Source organism: Solanum verrucosum, unplaced genomic scaffold (genome assembly GCF_900185275.1).
Source record: "Solanum verrucosum unplaced genomic scaffold, falcon-dt-bn FXZP01000054.1, whole genome shotgun sequence".
Lineage (NCBI taxonomy): Eukaryota > Viridiplantae > Streptophyta > Magnoliopsida > Solanales > Solanaceae > Solanum > Solanum verrucosum.
The window spans coordinates 719792-737979 of record NW_026020199.1 but is presented as its reverse complement, the minus strand read 5'-3'; the positions used below and the strand labels follow the sequence as shown (position 1 = coordinate 737979).

At 36.3% G+C, this 18188-nt stretch overlaps 1 protein-coding gene across 1 annotated transcript; it reads right to left on the bottom strand.

Moving 5' to 3' along the window:
* Nucleotides 1–2185: 2185 nt before the first annotated feature.
* Nucleotides 2186–2779, bottom strand: LOC125829996 (uncharacterized). Its single transcript, XM_049509222.1, has 2 exons — nt 2402–2779; nt 2186–2320 (listed from the first exon to the last, which is right to left on the bottom strand). Exons 1-2 carry the CDS (start codon nt 2777–2779, stop codon nt 2186–2188), a joined length of 513 nt encoding a protein of 170 aa, XP_049365179.1.
* Between the last annotated feature and the right edge of the window lie 15409 nt (nt 2780–18188).

The window sequence follows — 18188 nt, the reverse complement described above, 5'->3', positions numbered from 1 at the left end:
TCTCCCTTAAGAAATCAAAATTATAATTTTATTATGTGGATAAAAATAATACATACACATAAAAAGAGGGATGAATCAATTGAAAATGCATTTTAAATTCATTTTGTAATAGCACAAATATAAAACAGAGAACAAATATATGATCTTCAATCTTCTTTCTTTTTTGATAAAACATAATCATTATTCTGTTTTTTTTTTTTTTTGGAAATTGAAGACTTATCAATAAGTGGAAACTGATACAAAAATGTCACGACCCATACCGCCGTGATTGACACCCACACTATCCCCCCGGTTGGAGAACCACTACTACAATCCGACTAAGCAACTTAATGAAACTAAAGCATTTATAGATACGGAAGTAGGTTTAAATGATGAATGAAATATGGAGTTCCCACAAATTCCGAAGGTTTAACAAAACAACTAATCATAACCCTTGCAAAAGTTCAACCCCTAGAACCTGAAAGTCACATTACCAAAACTCTACAAATCAAAAAGTCTAAGTAAAAGGGGTTACAACCCCGAAAAACTAAACATAAGTAAAATGTTTGAACTTGTCCGAGTCTGAAAAGAATGGACTAGACTAAGGATAAATCCAAGGCAGCCTGGAAGAGCTGGCTCACCCTCAAATCCGATCTCGGTCAATGATCTCCTAACTGAGGTCTGTCAGAAGCCGCCTGAAGATGCCCTGTACTCAAGAAAGAAAGAGCAAGTGCAGTATCAGTACATGAAACCACAGTGTACTGGTAGGATCACGCGACTACTCCAATAAGGGAGATATAAGCAAGTAATTACAATACAGTAAACACACATATATAGAACGCATAATTCAATTATCATTTTAGGAGCAATATACAATTCCCAAATATCAATAACAGGTAGACAAAAATGAATTAATCACAAGTGGTCCTCTCATGGAACCCACACCAAAACTGTTAGTGTGTCGGAACGTGACATCCGGTCCAATGTACATGTGTCCAAACGTGACACCCGATCCAATATACGTGTTGGAATGTGACATCCGGTCCAATGTATGTATCAGAACGTGACACTCGATCCAGTCAGCACAACCATAGTCACAATCACACCCATAATGAACAGTGCATATAGTCACATAGACAAGTAACAGGTTCAGGGCATGTAATTGTTCGCACATAATCATTTCATTAGATTCGATTCACATTTACTATTCACATACATGCAGGCATAAAATGAAGTAATTAACCGGCATATATCACACAACAAGAAATCAAACCATCACCCACCTCGAAACGAATCCTGAATACTCCTAAGGCTCGTGAGCCTTCCTTTTCTAGAGTCTTTCAGCTGGTTCTTGATCTAAAACAAGCAACTAATGCAAGGACTACTAAACAAGGTCTAATTTACCCGAATTATAACAAAAAATATCAAACCAAGGCCAAATCCAATATCTTATTGCTTAACTAGGGCTTTTTTTCACCATTAACTTCAAGCCAAAACCCTTCCCCAACGATAAATACCCAAGATTCTAAGTCCTATGAATCGAAATATTGATTAGGGTAGTACTTATATTACCTTTAGCGCTAGAATTTGTGGAAATCTAACAGGAAATTGCCTTGGATCGTCCTTTAGCTCTCAAGAACAAAGTTTTGTAGAAAATAACGTTTCTGGGTTTTTCCCCAATTTCAGTCGCGACTATCCCACCACAGCAGCCTTATACCACCACAGCGGCCCCGCTATATAGGGATTAATCCCCCCCGGTGTCTTTCACGGAGACACAAACTCGGATTTTGAGTTCCAAGCTCCTATTTCGCAACACAATTTCAACCCGTGACGTTCTAAAACTACCCTTTCACCCAAGATAAGTTTCGGGAGTTCTACTTGCCCGAATTCGATTTTGTAAAGTCTTGGCTATCCACTCATGTAATCAAACTCATAATTAAATTCCCCAACCATTACTAGATTTTCCTAGACCTCACCTAACTCAGATTTCATCCAAGTCTGGCCTAAGCGAGAAATTTCCAAGTTACTACTCGAAAGTTTTCTGGCCCAAATTCTTTCCCCATTAACTTTTTCATAATGACTAGAACATGTCATTACAATAGGTAACAATTTACCCATCACTAGTCCCTGAGTGATAAACTAGGAGAACTTGCTAAGGCAAGAGTAGAGTAGTACATAAATCATCAAACAACAGGGGATACTTGTCTCACATGTCCTTCTCAGTTTCCCATGTAGCTTCCTCAACTAGACTATGCTTCCATTGAACTTTTACAGACTTTATCTCCTTGGTCCTCAGCTTTCGGACATCGAGATCAAGAATTGCAACCGGTTCCTCCCCATACTGAAGGTCTTTGTCAAACAAAATTTAGTCCCAATTTATGATATAATCTCTGTCCCCATGATACCTCTTCAACATAGACACAAGGAACACTGGGTGAACTCCAGATAGGCTAGGCGGTAAAGACAACTTATAAGCCACTGGCCATACACAGTCAAGAATTTCAAATTGCCTGATGTATCGAGGACTAAGGTTTCCCTTGTTGTCGAATCTCATCACCTCCTTTATGGGTGACACTTTTAGAAGAGTTTTCTCACCAACTTGGAATGTCATGTCCCTTACCTTACAGTCTACATATTTTTTATGTCGACTCTGAGTTGCTAGAACCTTAGCTTGGATGCTTTTTACCTTATCTTGAGAATCATTCACCAACTCAACCCTCAAATATTTCACATCTCCAACCTCGAACCACCCTATGGGTAATCTACATCCCGTCCCATAAAGTGCCTCGAACGCTGCCATGTCAATGTTAGAGTGTTAACTTTTATTATAAGAGAACTCACACAAAGGTAGGAACGCATCACAATGCCCTCCAAAGTCAATCACACATGACCTCAACATGTTGTCTAACACTTGAATAGTTGTTTCTGACTGCCCATTCGTCTGTGGATGGAAGGTTGTGCTAAAAGTGAGTTGAGTGCCCAACTCCTCATACAGTTTCCCTCAAAACTTGGATGTGAATTGCGTACCACAATTCGAGATGATGGAAAGGGGCACCCCATGCAACCTCACTATCTCCTTCACATAAACCTTAGCCAACTACTAAGCATTATAGTTTACTCTGACTGGAATGAAGTGGGCTGACTTAGTCAGTCTATCAACCACCACCCAAATAGAGTAAAACTTCCCCAAGGTCTTGGGAAGACCAACCGCAAAATCCATAGCTATTATTTCCCACTTTCATTCAGGAATTGGCATTCGCTAAAACAAACTTGCAGGCCTTTGGTGCTCATACTTTACCTGCTGACAATTTTGGCACTTAGCCACAAACTGAGCTATGTCTTTCTTCATGCTAGACCACCAATAAAGTCACTTCAAATCTTGGTATATCTTGGTCACACCCGGATGAATGGAATACCATGAACCATGGGATTCTGTCGACATCTTCTGAATCAAGTCATCCACTCGGGGAACACAAATTATTCCTATAAAACGGAGCACACCACCCGCATCAAGAGCCATATCTTGTGCCTTGCCAGACACTGTTTTTTTTTTATCTCATTCAAACTCTTGGCCTTGATTTCCTCAATGAATATTGGTCTAACCTCAATGCTGGCTAACACCCACCTTTCTTTGAGATGCCCAACTGCATGAACTTAGACTCCAAGGTTTGAATCTCATTGGCCAAAGGTCGCTTGGACACACCCAAGCAAGCTAGACTACCCTTACTCACTGTCTTCTGGCTTAATGCATCTGCCACCACGTTAGCCTTACCCGGATGATACCGAATGGTAACATCATAATCCTTGAGTAACACCATCCACCTTCGGTGTCTCAGATTCAGGTCCTTTTGGGTGAATACATGTTGTAAACTACGATGGTCCATAAACATCTCACACTTGACACATATAGATAATGCCGCTCGATTTTGAGAGCAAACACTACCGCTACCAACTCAAAATCATGCGTCGGGTAGTTTCTCTCATGCACCTTCAGCTGCCGCGATGCATAATCTATGACATTCTTATCCTACATCAACACAACACCCAAACCTGAATGTGAAACATCACAATAAACGATGAAATCTTTACCTTCCACCGGCAGTGCTAGAATAGGTGTTGTAGTCAGAAGAGTTGAGCTTTTGGAAGCTCTCTTCATACCTGTCGGTTAACTCGAAAGGCTCCTTTTTGGTCAGCCTTTTCAAATGTGTGGCGATCGTAGCAAATTTTTTCACAAACTGTCGATAGTAGCTAACATGCCGCACGAAACTCCTAACTTCAGTCACAAAGCTAGGCCGAACCCAATTCTTGACTGCTTCGATCTTTTAGGGATCTACCATCACCCCTTCCCTTGAAACCACATTCCCAATAAAGGCAACTGAAGTCAATCAGAACTCACACTTTGAAAATTTGGCATACTACTTCTGTTTCCCAAGGACACCAAAAATAATACAAAGATGGTCAACATGCTCTTCCTTACTCTTTGAATACACCAAAATGTCATCAATAAAGACGATAACAAACGAATCCAGGAATAATTTGAACACGACATTCATCAAACTCATGAAAGCTGCAAGCACATTGGTCAACCCAAACGACATCACTAAAAACTCATATTGCCCATAACGGGTCCTGAATGCCATTTTTAATACATCCTCAGGCCTAATCTTTAACTGGTTGTATCTAGACCTTAGATCAATCTTAGAGAAAACTTATGCATCCTTCAACTGGTCAAAAACTTCATCTATCTGAGGCAATGAGTACTTATTTCGAATGGTGACCCCATTCAACTGTCGATAGTCTATGCACATCCTCATACTACCATCCTTCTTCATAACAAACAAGATAGGAGCACCCCACTGGGAAACAATATGATGGATAAAACCTTTATCAAGAAGCTCCTGAATTTGAGCTTTAAGCTCTACCAATTCTGCTAGAGCTATGCGATAAGGAGGAATGGAGATGGGGTGAGTATCGGGCTCCATGTCAATGCAAAAATTTATATCCCTATCCAAAGGCATACCAGGAAAATTGATAGGAAACACTAAGATCAACAAACCTAGGGCTCTGATACCAACTTTGTCACAACCCAGACTACTATGATTGGCACGCACACTAACCCCTCTATGGGAGAACCCCTACTATAATCCGACTAAACAAGTTAACAAAACTAAAGCATTTAAAAATACTGAAGAAGGTTTAAATGATGAATTAAATATGGAGTTCCCATAAACTCCAAAGGTTTAACAAAACAACTAATCATAACCCTTGTGGAAGTTCAACCCCTAGAACCTGAAAGTCACTATACCAAAAGTCTACTAATCAACAAGTCTAAGAAAAATGGGGTACAACCCCGAAAAAACTAAACATAAGTTAAAAGTCTGAACTTCTAGTCCGAGTCTCAAAAAGAATGGACTAGACTAAGGATGAATCCAAGGTAGCCTGGAAGAACTGGCTCACCCACGAATCCGGTCTCAGTCAATGATCTCCTGATTGAGGTCTGTCAGTAGCCGCCTAAAGATGCCCTGTACTCAACAAAGAAAAAGCAAGTGCAGTATCAATACACGAAACCACGGTGTACTAGTAGGATCACGCTGTTACTCCAGTAAGCGAAATATAAGAAAGTAATTACAACACAGTAAACACACTTATAAAGAACACATAATTTAATTATCATTTTAGGAGCAATATCAATGACAAGTCAACAAGAATGTAATAATCACAAGTGGTCCTCTCATGGAACCCACACCCAAACTGTTAGTTTTTCGAAACATGACACCCGATCCAATATACATGTGTCGGAACGTGACACCGATACAACGTATGTGTCAAAACATGACACCCGGTATAGTCAGCACACCACAGTCACAATCACACCCATAATGAACAGTGCATATAGTCACATAGCCAAGTAACAAGTTCAGGGCATCTAATTGTTCGCACATAATCATTTCATTGGATTTGATTCACATTTCCTATTCACATACATGCATGCATACAATGAAGCAATTAACTGACATATATCACACAATAGGAAATCAAACCATCGGCTGCCTCAAAACCAAGCCTGAATACTTCTAAGACACGTGAGTCTTCCCTTTCCGGAGTCTTTCAACTCGTTCTTGATCTAAAACAAGCAATTAATGCAAGGATCACTAAACAAGGTCTAACCGGGATTATAACAAAAATATCAACCCAAGGCCAAACCTAAGATCCTAATGCATAACTAGGACTTTTCCCACCATTAACTTTAGGCCACAATAAATGATGAAATCTTTACCTTCCACCGGCAGTGCTAGAATAGGTGTTGTAGTCAGAAGAGTCTTGAGCTTTTGGAAGCTCTCTTCACACCTGTCGGTCCACTCAAAAGGCTCCTTTTGGGTCAGCCTTTTCAAATGTGTGGCGATCATAGCAAATTTTTTCACAAACTATCGATAGTAGCTAGCATGCCCCACGAAACTTGTAAAGCCGTACATGCTCATTAACGTCTTGGCTATCAACTCATGTGATCAAACTCATAATTAAATCCCCCATCCATTACCAGATTTCCCTAGACCTCACCTGGCTCAGATTTCATCTTCATCCAAGTCTGGCCTAAGCGAGAAATTTCCAAGTTACTACTCAGAAGTTTTCTGGCCCAAATTCTTTCATATTGGCTTTTCCATAACAACGGGAACAGGTTGTTACAAGAAATGGAGAATCAAAGAGAGTAAAATCAATTATTAAGAGATTGAGATAAAAAGATTAAAAGCCATATTATATAGCTATAACCGTGGGTAGCAGCTTCAATGCTTTTGAATTGACAATTTTGTTTTTTAAATTTATTTATAGTTTTTTTTTTTTAAAAAAATTAATGGCTCTCAAAATTTTATTTGTTTGATGGCTACTATTAAAACAAAAAAAGAAGAAGCCAACTTGGTTATGTGGAAATATTAGAGAGAAGACCTCTTTTATCAGTTTTGAAAAACAATGCTTATTTGTAATATTTTGTAATAACAAAGTGCAACATATTTCTTGTCCTCTATTATTAAAAAAAAACACAAATTCCTCATGTTTTAATTGAGGGAATGTTAATATGTTTGATTTGATTTTCTTTTAAAAATAAATAAATACAATTAATAATAAATATTTAAACTGTCATCTATCGAGTGATAAAAAAGAAAAAACTAAGTTAAAGAAAAATAAACTACAGGCCACTTACCCATTACCCCACTTATACTCCCAAATACATAGGATAAAAATAAAAATTCTAATTAGAATAAATATTAGCCACCTGTAGAAACAATTATTTTTAAAAAAATAAAAATAAAGAAGAGTTATATTAAACGTGGTAACTTTTTCATTTTAAAAATAATTCGTTTAAAATATATATTGATTTTTAAAATTAAAATTTAAAATTACTAGGTAATGCAGATTTAAATTTTTTTAAAATTTTAATTTTTAAAACAAAAAATAGAGAATTTTTGTGGTGCTGACATGTTACACTTTTTACTTCTCCTATTATATATAGACTAGGTAACTTACCCGCGCTTCGCGCGGGCATAAATAATATTTCTAAACTTTTGAACAACCTTTTCAATAATCGACTGCTAAAAGAAGAAAAAAAGAGAGTAAATTTTAGTAGGTTTTAAGAACATTTCAACAGAAATTAAATGATTTGACATTATTACATATCTTAGGAATTGTAAATATATAATGAATGATTAAAAATATCTTCATATCTAATCATTTTTATCTTTTACAAAATTTATCATAATATATGTTTGATGATATAATTGTCTTGTTAAAATCAAGTGATGTTTTTATCTAGCGAGTAAACATAATATTTTTTTCTACATGAAACATATTAAATCTGATAATTTTATGGTTAGAATAACTCCTTGTGAAAAAAACTTGTGTGAAACTTTCGATAATCAATATTAGTTATAGATAAATTAAGATCGTTAAAAATGTACACCATAACAACATAAATAATTTTTTTTAGAGACAATCTACTTGTCTGAGGTCAAATGTTCACAACTTTTCGTTATTGTTACTTTTTTATTCTAACAAAATTATAGAAGGAGAAAATAAATTTGAAACAACAGCAAAATAATATTGTTTACCCTTTTAGAAATTGATTCTTCATTAAACTGCTGCTCTGAAGGCCCTTCTAGATGCTTATCAATGCAAATTTACGATTTTTTTAGAAATATGTATGTATAATCGTTATATTATGAAAGTAAAAGTAGATCAAAATATTAGATTCTAGACTCATGTTATAGAAATATTCTTGAACATTAAAAAATAAAAAATGAATCTAACCTAGATAACTCAAATGCTCAACATTGACTTGGGACCTGCAAGACAACAAATCTATGTTAATAGACATATCTTTTGTAGCTTAAGATATTACTTTTATTTAGAGCAAGCTTTGTTTCATATTCTTCAAATTAAGCTTGCCGAAAATAGTCATAACTCACACCAAATATATTTAGAAGAGCCGAATGAGAAGGAAAAAAAATAAAATCATTAAAAGGACGAAAGCTTTGTCCAAGTGAGATCATATACATACCAAACGAAAAACAAACAATACAATTGAAGGAGACAACAAAACAACGAGAAAAAACATACATTAACGGGAGTAAACTATGAGATATGCAATGATGATGAGAAATCATTCTTACCAGAAAAGTTTTCATGTTTTGAAATAACATAACCTCAAAAAATCGACCAACACCTCAATCAACTTTCAATCCTTAAAGTAAATGAATGTCGTTGTTGATGAACAAATTAGAGATTTGTAAGGGTTTTTTTATTGTTCCTTCAACAATTCCAGTAGAGAAAAGTTACTTGAATACTCAATTAACATTTGTTATTTAATCTGTACTAACAAATACTTATAACAATAATTTTGCAAAACCATAAACAACAAAGTTTAAAGCATGTACTAAAAATAACAATTAATAATATAGGCATAAATTAATGATTGTTAAAAATATTCTAGGATCTGTAACAATAGAATGAAACATAATGAAAAAAATCGAGTCCACTAAATGCACAGTGTCCCGTTAAGGAATTTTTCCCCTCTATTACTTGAGGTTTAAAGGAATAGATTCTCTCAGGATAGAATGATTCTATTTACAAGTGTATTGATACAAAAACATTGATGTCAGTGAGTCATTCAACAGAAGCAAAGTATACAAATATTTAATTGTCCAGAAAAAGAAGAAGAAGTTGAATTTTTTTTGTTATTTTAAAATGAGAGGAAATTCCTCTATTTATAGATAACAAAGGGTAGTGTGAACAAATTCTTATTGTCTCTTATCGGAAAGGTCACAACTCTTTAGAAAAGTTATGACCCTCCGGAAAGGTCACAACTTTTCATAAAAGTCGTAACTCTTCATAAAAGTCGCAACTCTTCATAAAAGTCGCAACTTTTCATAAAAATCACAACTTATCATAAAAGTCGCAACTTTTCATAAGAATCACAATTTTCATGAAAAGAGAAGGCTAGTTTTGGAAATATATTAAATTACAAGGGAATCTTGGTTTGTGGTGGCTCCACGTAGGCGGGTCTAGGGTTCTTTTATACATATATATATATATATATATGATAGATTAGTTACAACCAATTAATTTAAACAAATAAAATATGTATCTCAATTTTAAAATTCGACAGATACATCGTATCTCGGGGATTCAGACTAATGTATCCTAAGCACAAAATATGGTAGAGGAAGTAATATTTGAAACTATCGAAAATCATAGTAATTTGGACCTAAACAATTGGGATTTATGTATTTTACCCTTATTTTTAAAAGTGTGGTATTTGGTTAAATTTTTGAGAGAAAATAAGCTTTTATAAAAAGTAGCAAAATCTATTTCTTTCGAAGTCGGAAAAAGTAGATCTTCTTTAAAAGTGCTCTTTTTGAAAACACTTTTGAGAGTATATGAGTGAAAATATTTTTTAAAAGCTTGATCAATCACCAATTGTTGCTTAAAATGGCTTTTTATATTAATTAGCCCAACACATTATTTCGCATCAAAAGTATTTTTTTTTAAAATTTTTTTTAACCTATATACACATATTTATTTACATTATTTTGTATTATTCCCTACCATTCTAAAATATTACAAAATTCCCTTTCTTTTCCTCAAATGTCAAGTATTCTTGATACATAACTATCCCAAGTTCAAATCCACGTTTCCTCATTCCTTTTTTCACTCCTTTAATATCTCCCTATTTTCACTCCCTCAATCTTATCAGTTACAACTTTCATCTCAATTCAGATTTCAAAAGGTTTCTTTCTCCAGTCAATCAGATTCAAACAACTGAATAGGTGGTTTTTGTCTTTTCCATTGTCTTCTTTATCAATTTTTTTTTATCTTTACCTGATACATATGAATCATGCTCCTTCATTTAGTATTGGTATTATCCAACTAATCTCTTCAAATACTGATCAAATTTACGACTCTGATGATGATAAATGGGCTGAAAACAGACCTAAGTTTTTGCTTGAACCCATTAGCAATGAAGAATCAGAGGCCAAGAAGGATGTACCTTCATCTTCTAAAGTCAATGTTGAAAAAAAAAAACAAAAAGCAGAAGAAAAGTTGCATCTATAATTTCTCGACCTACACTATCCAAGGTATGTATTCTTCATCTATTTGTGTTTCTTTATGTTTGATGTTGAATATGGTGTGTTGGGGAAAAAAAATCTGATACACTATTGTTCATGCAATTTTCTCATATTGCGTTGTATCTTGCGTTAAAGGTGCTAGTTTCTGAATAATTGTTGTGAATGTATCAACTAATAAAGTTCATATTGAAGTTTTGGTTGTAATGTGCTCACTGATGCATCACATAGCTTGTATATTATACATTAATATTTCATATTTAATTTAGAAAGTTATAATTCGTATCAAAATTTTGGCATGTTTATATACCTTATATACCTTAAATGAATATCTGATACTTTTTTTAAAACTATGTATCAAATAAACAGTTAAGATACTTTGCAGTGTAAATTATTTATCATATACTTAAACTTGATGTTTACAACTAGATTTTAATTTGTTTTTTTTAATTTTTTGAATAGTTCTTATGAATATATCAAGTATAATGTTCATATTGTTGAATGAACTGTTATATTTCATAATTTTGTATTATATACAATATAGTTTGGTCATGATACACAATCAAGATATTTTATAGTTACTCTGGTGTTTTTGTTCAAGTACCATTTACAAGGAAGGAAAGCCAATAAGTATTGTATCTTGTTGTCCTGAATTTTATGTTCGATTCAGTTTTATATTGTTTATTCTGTATTTTGTAGGGACTATGGACAATTCATAGTTGCTTTTTCTGAGTTCCTTAGTGACGAAATTCATATCCATCTGATTTTTGGAGGCTGAAATATTTTCTTAAGTCCTGGTTGACGGAAGGGACTCACGGATAGTAGATCCATTGACGGTCCGTGAGTCAGTCTCGTGGAATGAAGACGCGTGCCTGAACACACTTTCCTTAATTTGTTTCCCTTTTAATTTAGGACTTTTTTTCTATAAATAGGGCATGTAAACCTCGTTTTTAGGGGTTACACTTTATAACTTTTGTTCTACTTTGTGACTTGGGAATAAAACTTGCAACTTTAGCAAATGTTAATTTCCTAAGTTCGTTTTGTGTGTTCCAATTCAAGTTGAATTTTTGGGTTTATTATTCTTCTTATGTAAGTTCATAATTCTTTCATCTAAAACAATGAATTGTGTTCATATGATTATGGGTAACTAAACTCCACAACTAGGGTTGTGGGATCCATGAGCGATTAACAAAGTATGAATAGTAAATAAGGAATTGTTGAATAGTGTTTTGCATGTGTTGATAATTCTTTCGTTCAAAAGTCTTTTTAATGAGTGCACGCGTTAGAACTTGTCTTGTTGCTACTTGTCGGACCAAGGAGGTAATCAACAAGAACAGAATTATCAACATATATTTCGTGTGATACTATCTAATAGGCTAGTGTCGATTGGTGCGAAGTAATAACTAAGCCAAACATCAATTATGATGTCTAATATGAGGTAAAAGTAAGGGTTAGTAAATTATACACACATAACCGGACCAAGGTGCATGGTGAAATTCTCTAGATGCCGGACCAAGGATTTAGAGATACCTAACTTATCACTTTGCATGTAATACACTAGGAAAGGATTGCTATTACTAGGATTACTGAGTTATGACCTTGTGGTGAACACGTATACCCTAGTTAATTTTCTCATCTTGATAACAACAAAAAATGACTTTTGTTTACTGATTACTTACTGAATTCTTACAATTTTTTTTAAAAATCCCCCATTTTTATTACTTGTTTATGGAAGTACTTTGACTAAATGAATATAGGTGTAAGTTAAATTTAAGTCTAAACCAGTTTCCTCATGGGATCGACCCCAACCTACAAGTTGAGTTCTTTACTTGATAACTATCACTTATGCTTCTTTAAGGAGGTGTACTTTGAGCATATCAGTGGACACGGGACCTAGGGTTAGGAGTGACTCCAAGCTAACCCTTCTGGCATAATCATAAGCATACTAAGAATAACAAACTAGTACAAAAGTTTAAAACATAAAGTATATCTGAAATGATGGGGAAATACCCTTATACTAAACTAAATATATGAAATCTGAGAGTTTTAATACAAAAGGGATATCAAACTCAATTACTAAGCTGAAACTAACTAGGTTTGAAAATAGTCTCTGACTGACTAAAAGTGCTGGGACATGCCCCAGCTAAGTCTAGAAAAACTTAAACTAAAACACCGAAATGAAAGATAACATGAATATTGTCCTTGAAGAATGAGGACTCACCACTGTAGCTATTGAACTGAAGATCGGGAACCAATCTATGTGTTATCTGGACGCTGAGAACTTGAAGCTATATCACGAGAAGATGTAGCGCAGAGTATGCGTCAGTACTTGAAGGGTACTGAGCATGCAGGATAGAGTAAAGCTAAAATAAACATATTATTGAACAAGCAATAAAGAAAGAATATAATATAAACATGATATAGATACTGAATACTGAACTAACTGAATGCAACAACCAAATTTATAATAAGCTGAGAGTGAATACTGATTGTACTAAAATGTGGTCAATGCAATGGAGTCTAACTGAACTGTGGGAGCTACTAATAACCGATAATAAAACCACATGAGCTAAATGTAGAGTTTGGTGTATACGCCCCATCGAGATGACCCATTATACCCTGCCAGAGGTATAGAGGCATGCTTTCGTGAGCAGTAGAATGTTGCCCATAGAAGGGACTTACAACCTACGTGGCTTGTAGTTCTGGGACTATGTGGATGATTGACCCTAGTCTAACTCGGTATCAGGCTACTCCCAATAGATTAAATGATTTGACATATTATGACTGGTTTTCTGTAATATACTAGATAGTTCAAACTGATATGCAAACTGAGAACATACATTTATATACAAATAAAGGCACATTCAAAATTGAGGCATGTATATCTGAAATAACTGAAATATATGACCTAGCATGTGTAATTCAAGAACTAAAAAATACAAAGCTAGGGTTTTGAAATTGATGCTAGAAACCAAGTAATAACATGATAATCTGATTCGGAACATTAAACTAACTAATTCATGATAATCTGCTGAAGTTCTAGAAACCCTAGGTCTAATTAATAATAGGTAATCAAGAATCTGACTGAAATCTAGGTACCTAATAGGCAAAAGGAACCCACTAGTGAAATCCCACATACCTGGTGATGAATTCCATAGAGAAATCTTTCGATTTTGGGGATGGTATTGATGAAAACCTTATTGCGTTCTTAAGCTAGGGTTGGTCAACTCTTTCTCCTTTTTTTTTGCTCTAATTTTCTAAGTTTTGATTAATGATTTGACTTATGTAAGTTCTAGTTATATTTCTAGGCTAAAACTAACCAAAACCATGTAGTTTAGGGTTAAAACGACGTAGTTTAGGATCCAACTAATAGGGAAAAGACCAAAAGACCCCTGACTTAGGTTGCAGAAGGGGTCGACCATGGCCAGTTCCACAAATCGTGAAAGGGACCGTGGACCGTGAAGTGCATGGTGGTCTTGGTCCAGGAGCTGGGGTGTCACGACCCAAGCCTAGGGCCTAGATATGACATGGCGAATGAGGAACCCGAAGGAACCCCAAACAAGCCTCTCAAACTTGTCATCACACTTCATCGGTCGCGGAAGTTCATTCAACATTTATTTAACGGGAAATAGGGACTAAGGGCAAACCATTTCAAAATGACATCATAGAACAAGAGTCAAGCTCATTTACAAAATACTTGTCCAACGCACACCTCTACATACATAGATAGGACGGGGCCATGACATACTACCGGCTCCCCTCATAGTCAAAATACAATTGCAAGCTAAAGTCTCAAAACAAAGGAGTAGGAAACATAACATAGCCCTCGAATCATTGAGGACTCACCAACAACTCGGATAAGCACCGTACTAGCCACGTGAATGGAGAGAAGGATCAAGAGTAGCTCCGGTCCCTACATGGTGACATCATGTAGGCAAAATATGCGTTAGTACTTGGAATGTACTAAGTATGCGGGGTGCAATACAACAATAGACAAGGACACAATCGAAATACAAGAAATAGTTTCATAGGCATTATGAATAACAATATGAGGATGCATGATCAAAGTGAAGTCAAAACATGTTTAAGTAAATCCATACTAATAGTAGATATCATATGTGTATGCATGATCCAACCAATCTATAACCCCAACTTAGGATGGGGGATGCCGTTCACACCCGGACACCCTGGTGGCAAGGTATAAACCCCTCACACGGTTGATGTTGGTCACACCCCAAGCATCCTAGGTGGTGAGATATAAACCTCTCACATGGTTGATGTTGGTCACACCCCAAGCATCCTAGGTGGTGAGATATAAACCTTTCACATGGTTGTCCGGTTCTTTTCCCCCGGACCGGGCATGGTCATGCAACACTTTATATAGGAAATTCCCATTAGGCTCTAATGCAATCTCACGTATGGAATGAACATATACACAAGCTTAGTTTGTCATCAACACATCTCTGGATTTCCATACATCTCATAACTTAAGCTTTAAAGCATCGATTCATCAATTCTCCATAGTTGGACATTTTGTCAAACACCTTGAAGGCATGTAATGGAATCAAAGAGAATGGAAAATAGGGTAGTAATTATGCAGCCAAACCAGTGAACAACCTACAACAACACCTTTTTAACACCCACAATACCACATGAAAATCTCCACATCCATTCTAAATTTAGGTTCAAGTTCTAGAGTCACAACATGCTCAAAACAATCACTTTTCATGTTTAAAATTCAATGTGCAGGAAATAATTATAAGGAACAAGACTAATTTATGAATCTTAACTTAAACCATGAATTAGTGAGTAGAATAGAGTCTAGGCACTATGGGTGGAAGGACCCATGAGTTCAACACCACATACCTTGAGTTTTTATGAAGGTCTTGAGAGTGTCTTCAATGGAAGCTTGGAACTTGGAGCAAGAGTCTCTTCAATCTTGAGGAAGGTTTTGGATTAGGGTTCTTGAGAGAACTTGAGAGAAAATGTGTCTAAGTATGGGAGAGGTGTTTTGGGAAATGTTTTAGAGATGAGAATTGAACTAATGGTATATAGGAAATAACATATGCCCTTTCGAAAAATGGTCCAACACTTAGAAAAAAAAATGAGGCGGGTGAACAGTAAAAACTCTCATTGGAAATTGTCTTTTCTGCCGGACAGATTTTACGAAAATGGGCATAACTTCTTCGTCCGAACTCCGAATGAGGTGAAACGAAGTGCGTTAGGTAGCTAACTCAAAGGGCTTTCCATGGATATGTTATTGGCCACCCAATAATTTGTGTGCTAGGAGATATGACCCTCCAAATTAGACCCTCGAAAAAGGCTTCACTTGGAAATTTGGATTTTGATACGGTTGCTCTAAAATTTGGGTTAGACCCATTTCCCACTCAATTTGGCCCCCTAAACAAGAATATAAAGTCGAATTTTTGAAAAACGAAACGGATATTATATATATATATATAGCTAAACAAGTTTCCGGTAACTTCTGAAGCACATTTTTAAGAACTTTTTGGGTCATTTCAATATCTCCCCCTTGGGAACATTCATTCCCGAATGTGGAAGAGACGTACAAGGCAAGACTTAGTAAGAACATATCAGCCCCAACATGAATGCAAAATTTTATTTAAACATCACTTCAAGATTTCAAAACATAGTGTAAAGCATCTATAACTCATCAATTTAAACATATATGCACATTAATGATTTAGGGCTGAAATGTAAGACTCAATGGAGTACAAAGGACTTGATTTAATACCTTAGGCTTGAGTGGAGTTGAATAGATAAGGATAACGTCTTTGCATGTCCGCTTCGGCCTCCCAAGTAGCACTCTCCACTTGTTGATTTCTCCAAAGCACCTTAACAGACGCCACTTCTTTGTTCCTCAACCTTTTAACTTGTCTATCTAAGATCTGAACCGGGACTTCTTCATACGTCAAATTATCTTCTACAACACCTACAACCTCAAGAGGTACAATAGCGTTAGGATCACCAACACATTTCCTCAACATCGATACATGGAATACCGGATGAACTAATTCCATCTCCTTGGGCAACCCCAACTCATAGGCTACTTTACCAACCCTTCTTATTATCTCATAAGGACCGACATACCTAGGACTTAATTTCCCCTTCTTACCAAAACGAACTACACCTTTCATTGGAGAAACTTTCAAATAAACCCAATCACCCACTTTGAATTCAAGATCCCGTCTCCTTACATCGGCATAAGACTTTTGACGATTTTGGGCTGTTTTCAACCTCTCCCTAATCATCCTTACCTTCTCAAGAGCATCCATGACCAGATCCGGACCCAACAAGGCCACCTCTCCAACTTCAAACCACCCAACCGGTGACCTACACCATCTACCATAAAGTGCCTCAAAAGGAGCCATACCGATACTAGAATGATATCTATTGTTGTATGCAAATTCAATCAAAGGAAGATGATCATCCCAACTACCTTTCAACTCCAATACACAAGCTCTAAGCATATCCTCCAAGGTTTCAATTGTTCTTTCGGCTTGGCCATCCGTTTGAGGGTGGAAGGCCGTGCTAAGCTTTACCTTTGTACCAAGACCCCTTTGGAATGACTTCCAGAAGTGAGAAGTGAATTGGGCACCACGATCTGAGATGATAGACAAAGGAATCCCATGCAACCTTACCAATTCATGAATGTACAACTTGGCATACTCTTCAGCCCCGTAAGTAGTTTTAACCGGTAGGAAATGAGCCGACTTTGTCATCCGATCAACCACCACCCAAACCGAATCAAAGCCTCTTCTAGCCTTGGGTAAGCCCACTACAAAATCCATGTTGATTTCCTCCCACTTCCAAGTAGGTATCTCAATGTCTTGAGTTAGGCCACCCGGCCTTTGATGTTTGGCCTTGACTTGTTGACAACTATGGCAACCCGAAACAAATTTTGCAATGTCCTTCTTCATACCGCCCCACCAATACACATCCCTCAAGTCTCTATACATCTTTGTTGACCCCGGATGAATAGAATAAAAAGAATTATGAGCCTCATCAAGGATTCTTTCCCTCGCACCATCCACACAAGGAACACATAATCTACCTTGGTACCTAAGGGCACCATCTCCCCCTTGGGAGAAAACCTCCACCTTACCACTACTCACCGAAGCCTTTAATTCTACCAAAGAAGGATCAAGATCTTGCTTGACTATCACCTCATCAACCAAGCAAGACCTTGAACCATCAACAACAACTACTCCTCCACTATCCACCCCTTCTAACCTAACTCCCAATTTGGCCAACCGATGGACCTCCTTAGCCAACTCTTTACTACCTTCCTCCACATGAGCCAAGCTACCCATGGACACTCTACTCAATGCATCCGCCACCACATTAGCTTTCCCCGGATGATAGTGAACACTCATATCATAATCCTTAAGGAATTCTAACCACCTTCTTTGTCTCAAGTTAAGATCTTTTTGCGTGAACACATATTGGAGATTCTTATGGTCGGTGAAGATATCAACATGCACCCCATACAAATAATGACGCCAAATCTTTAAAGCAAAAACCACGGCGGCCAATTCAAGATCATGGGTTGGGTAATTTTTTTCATGAACC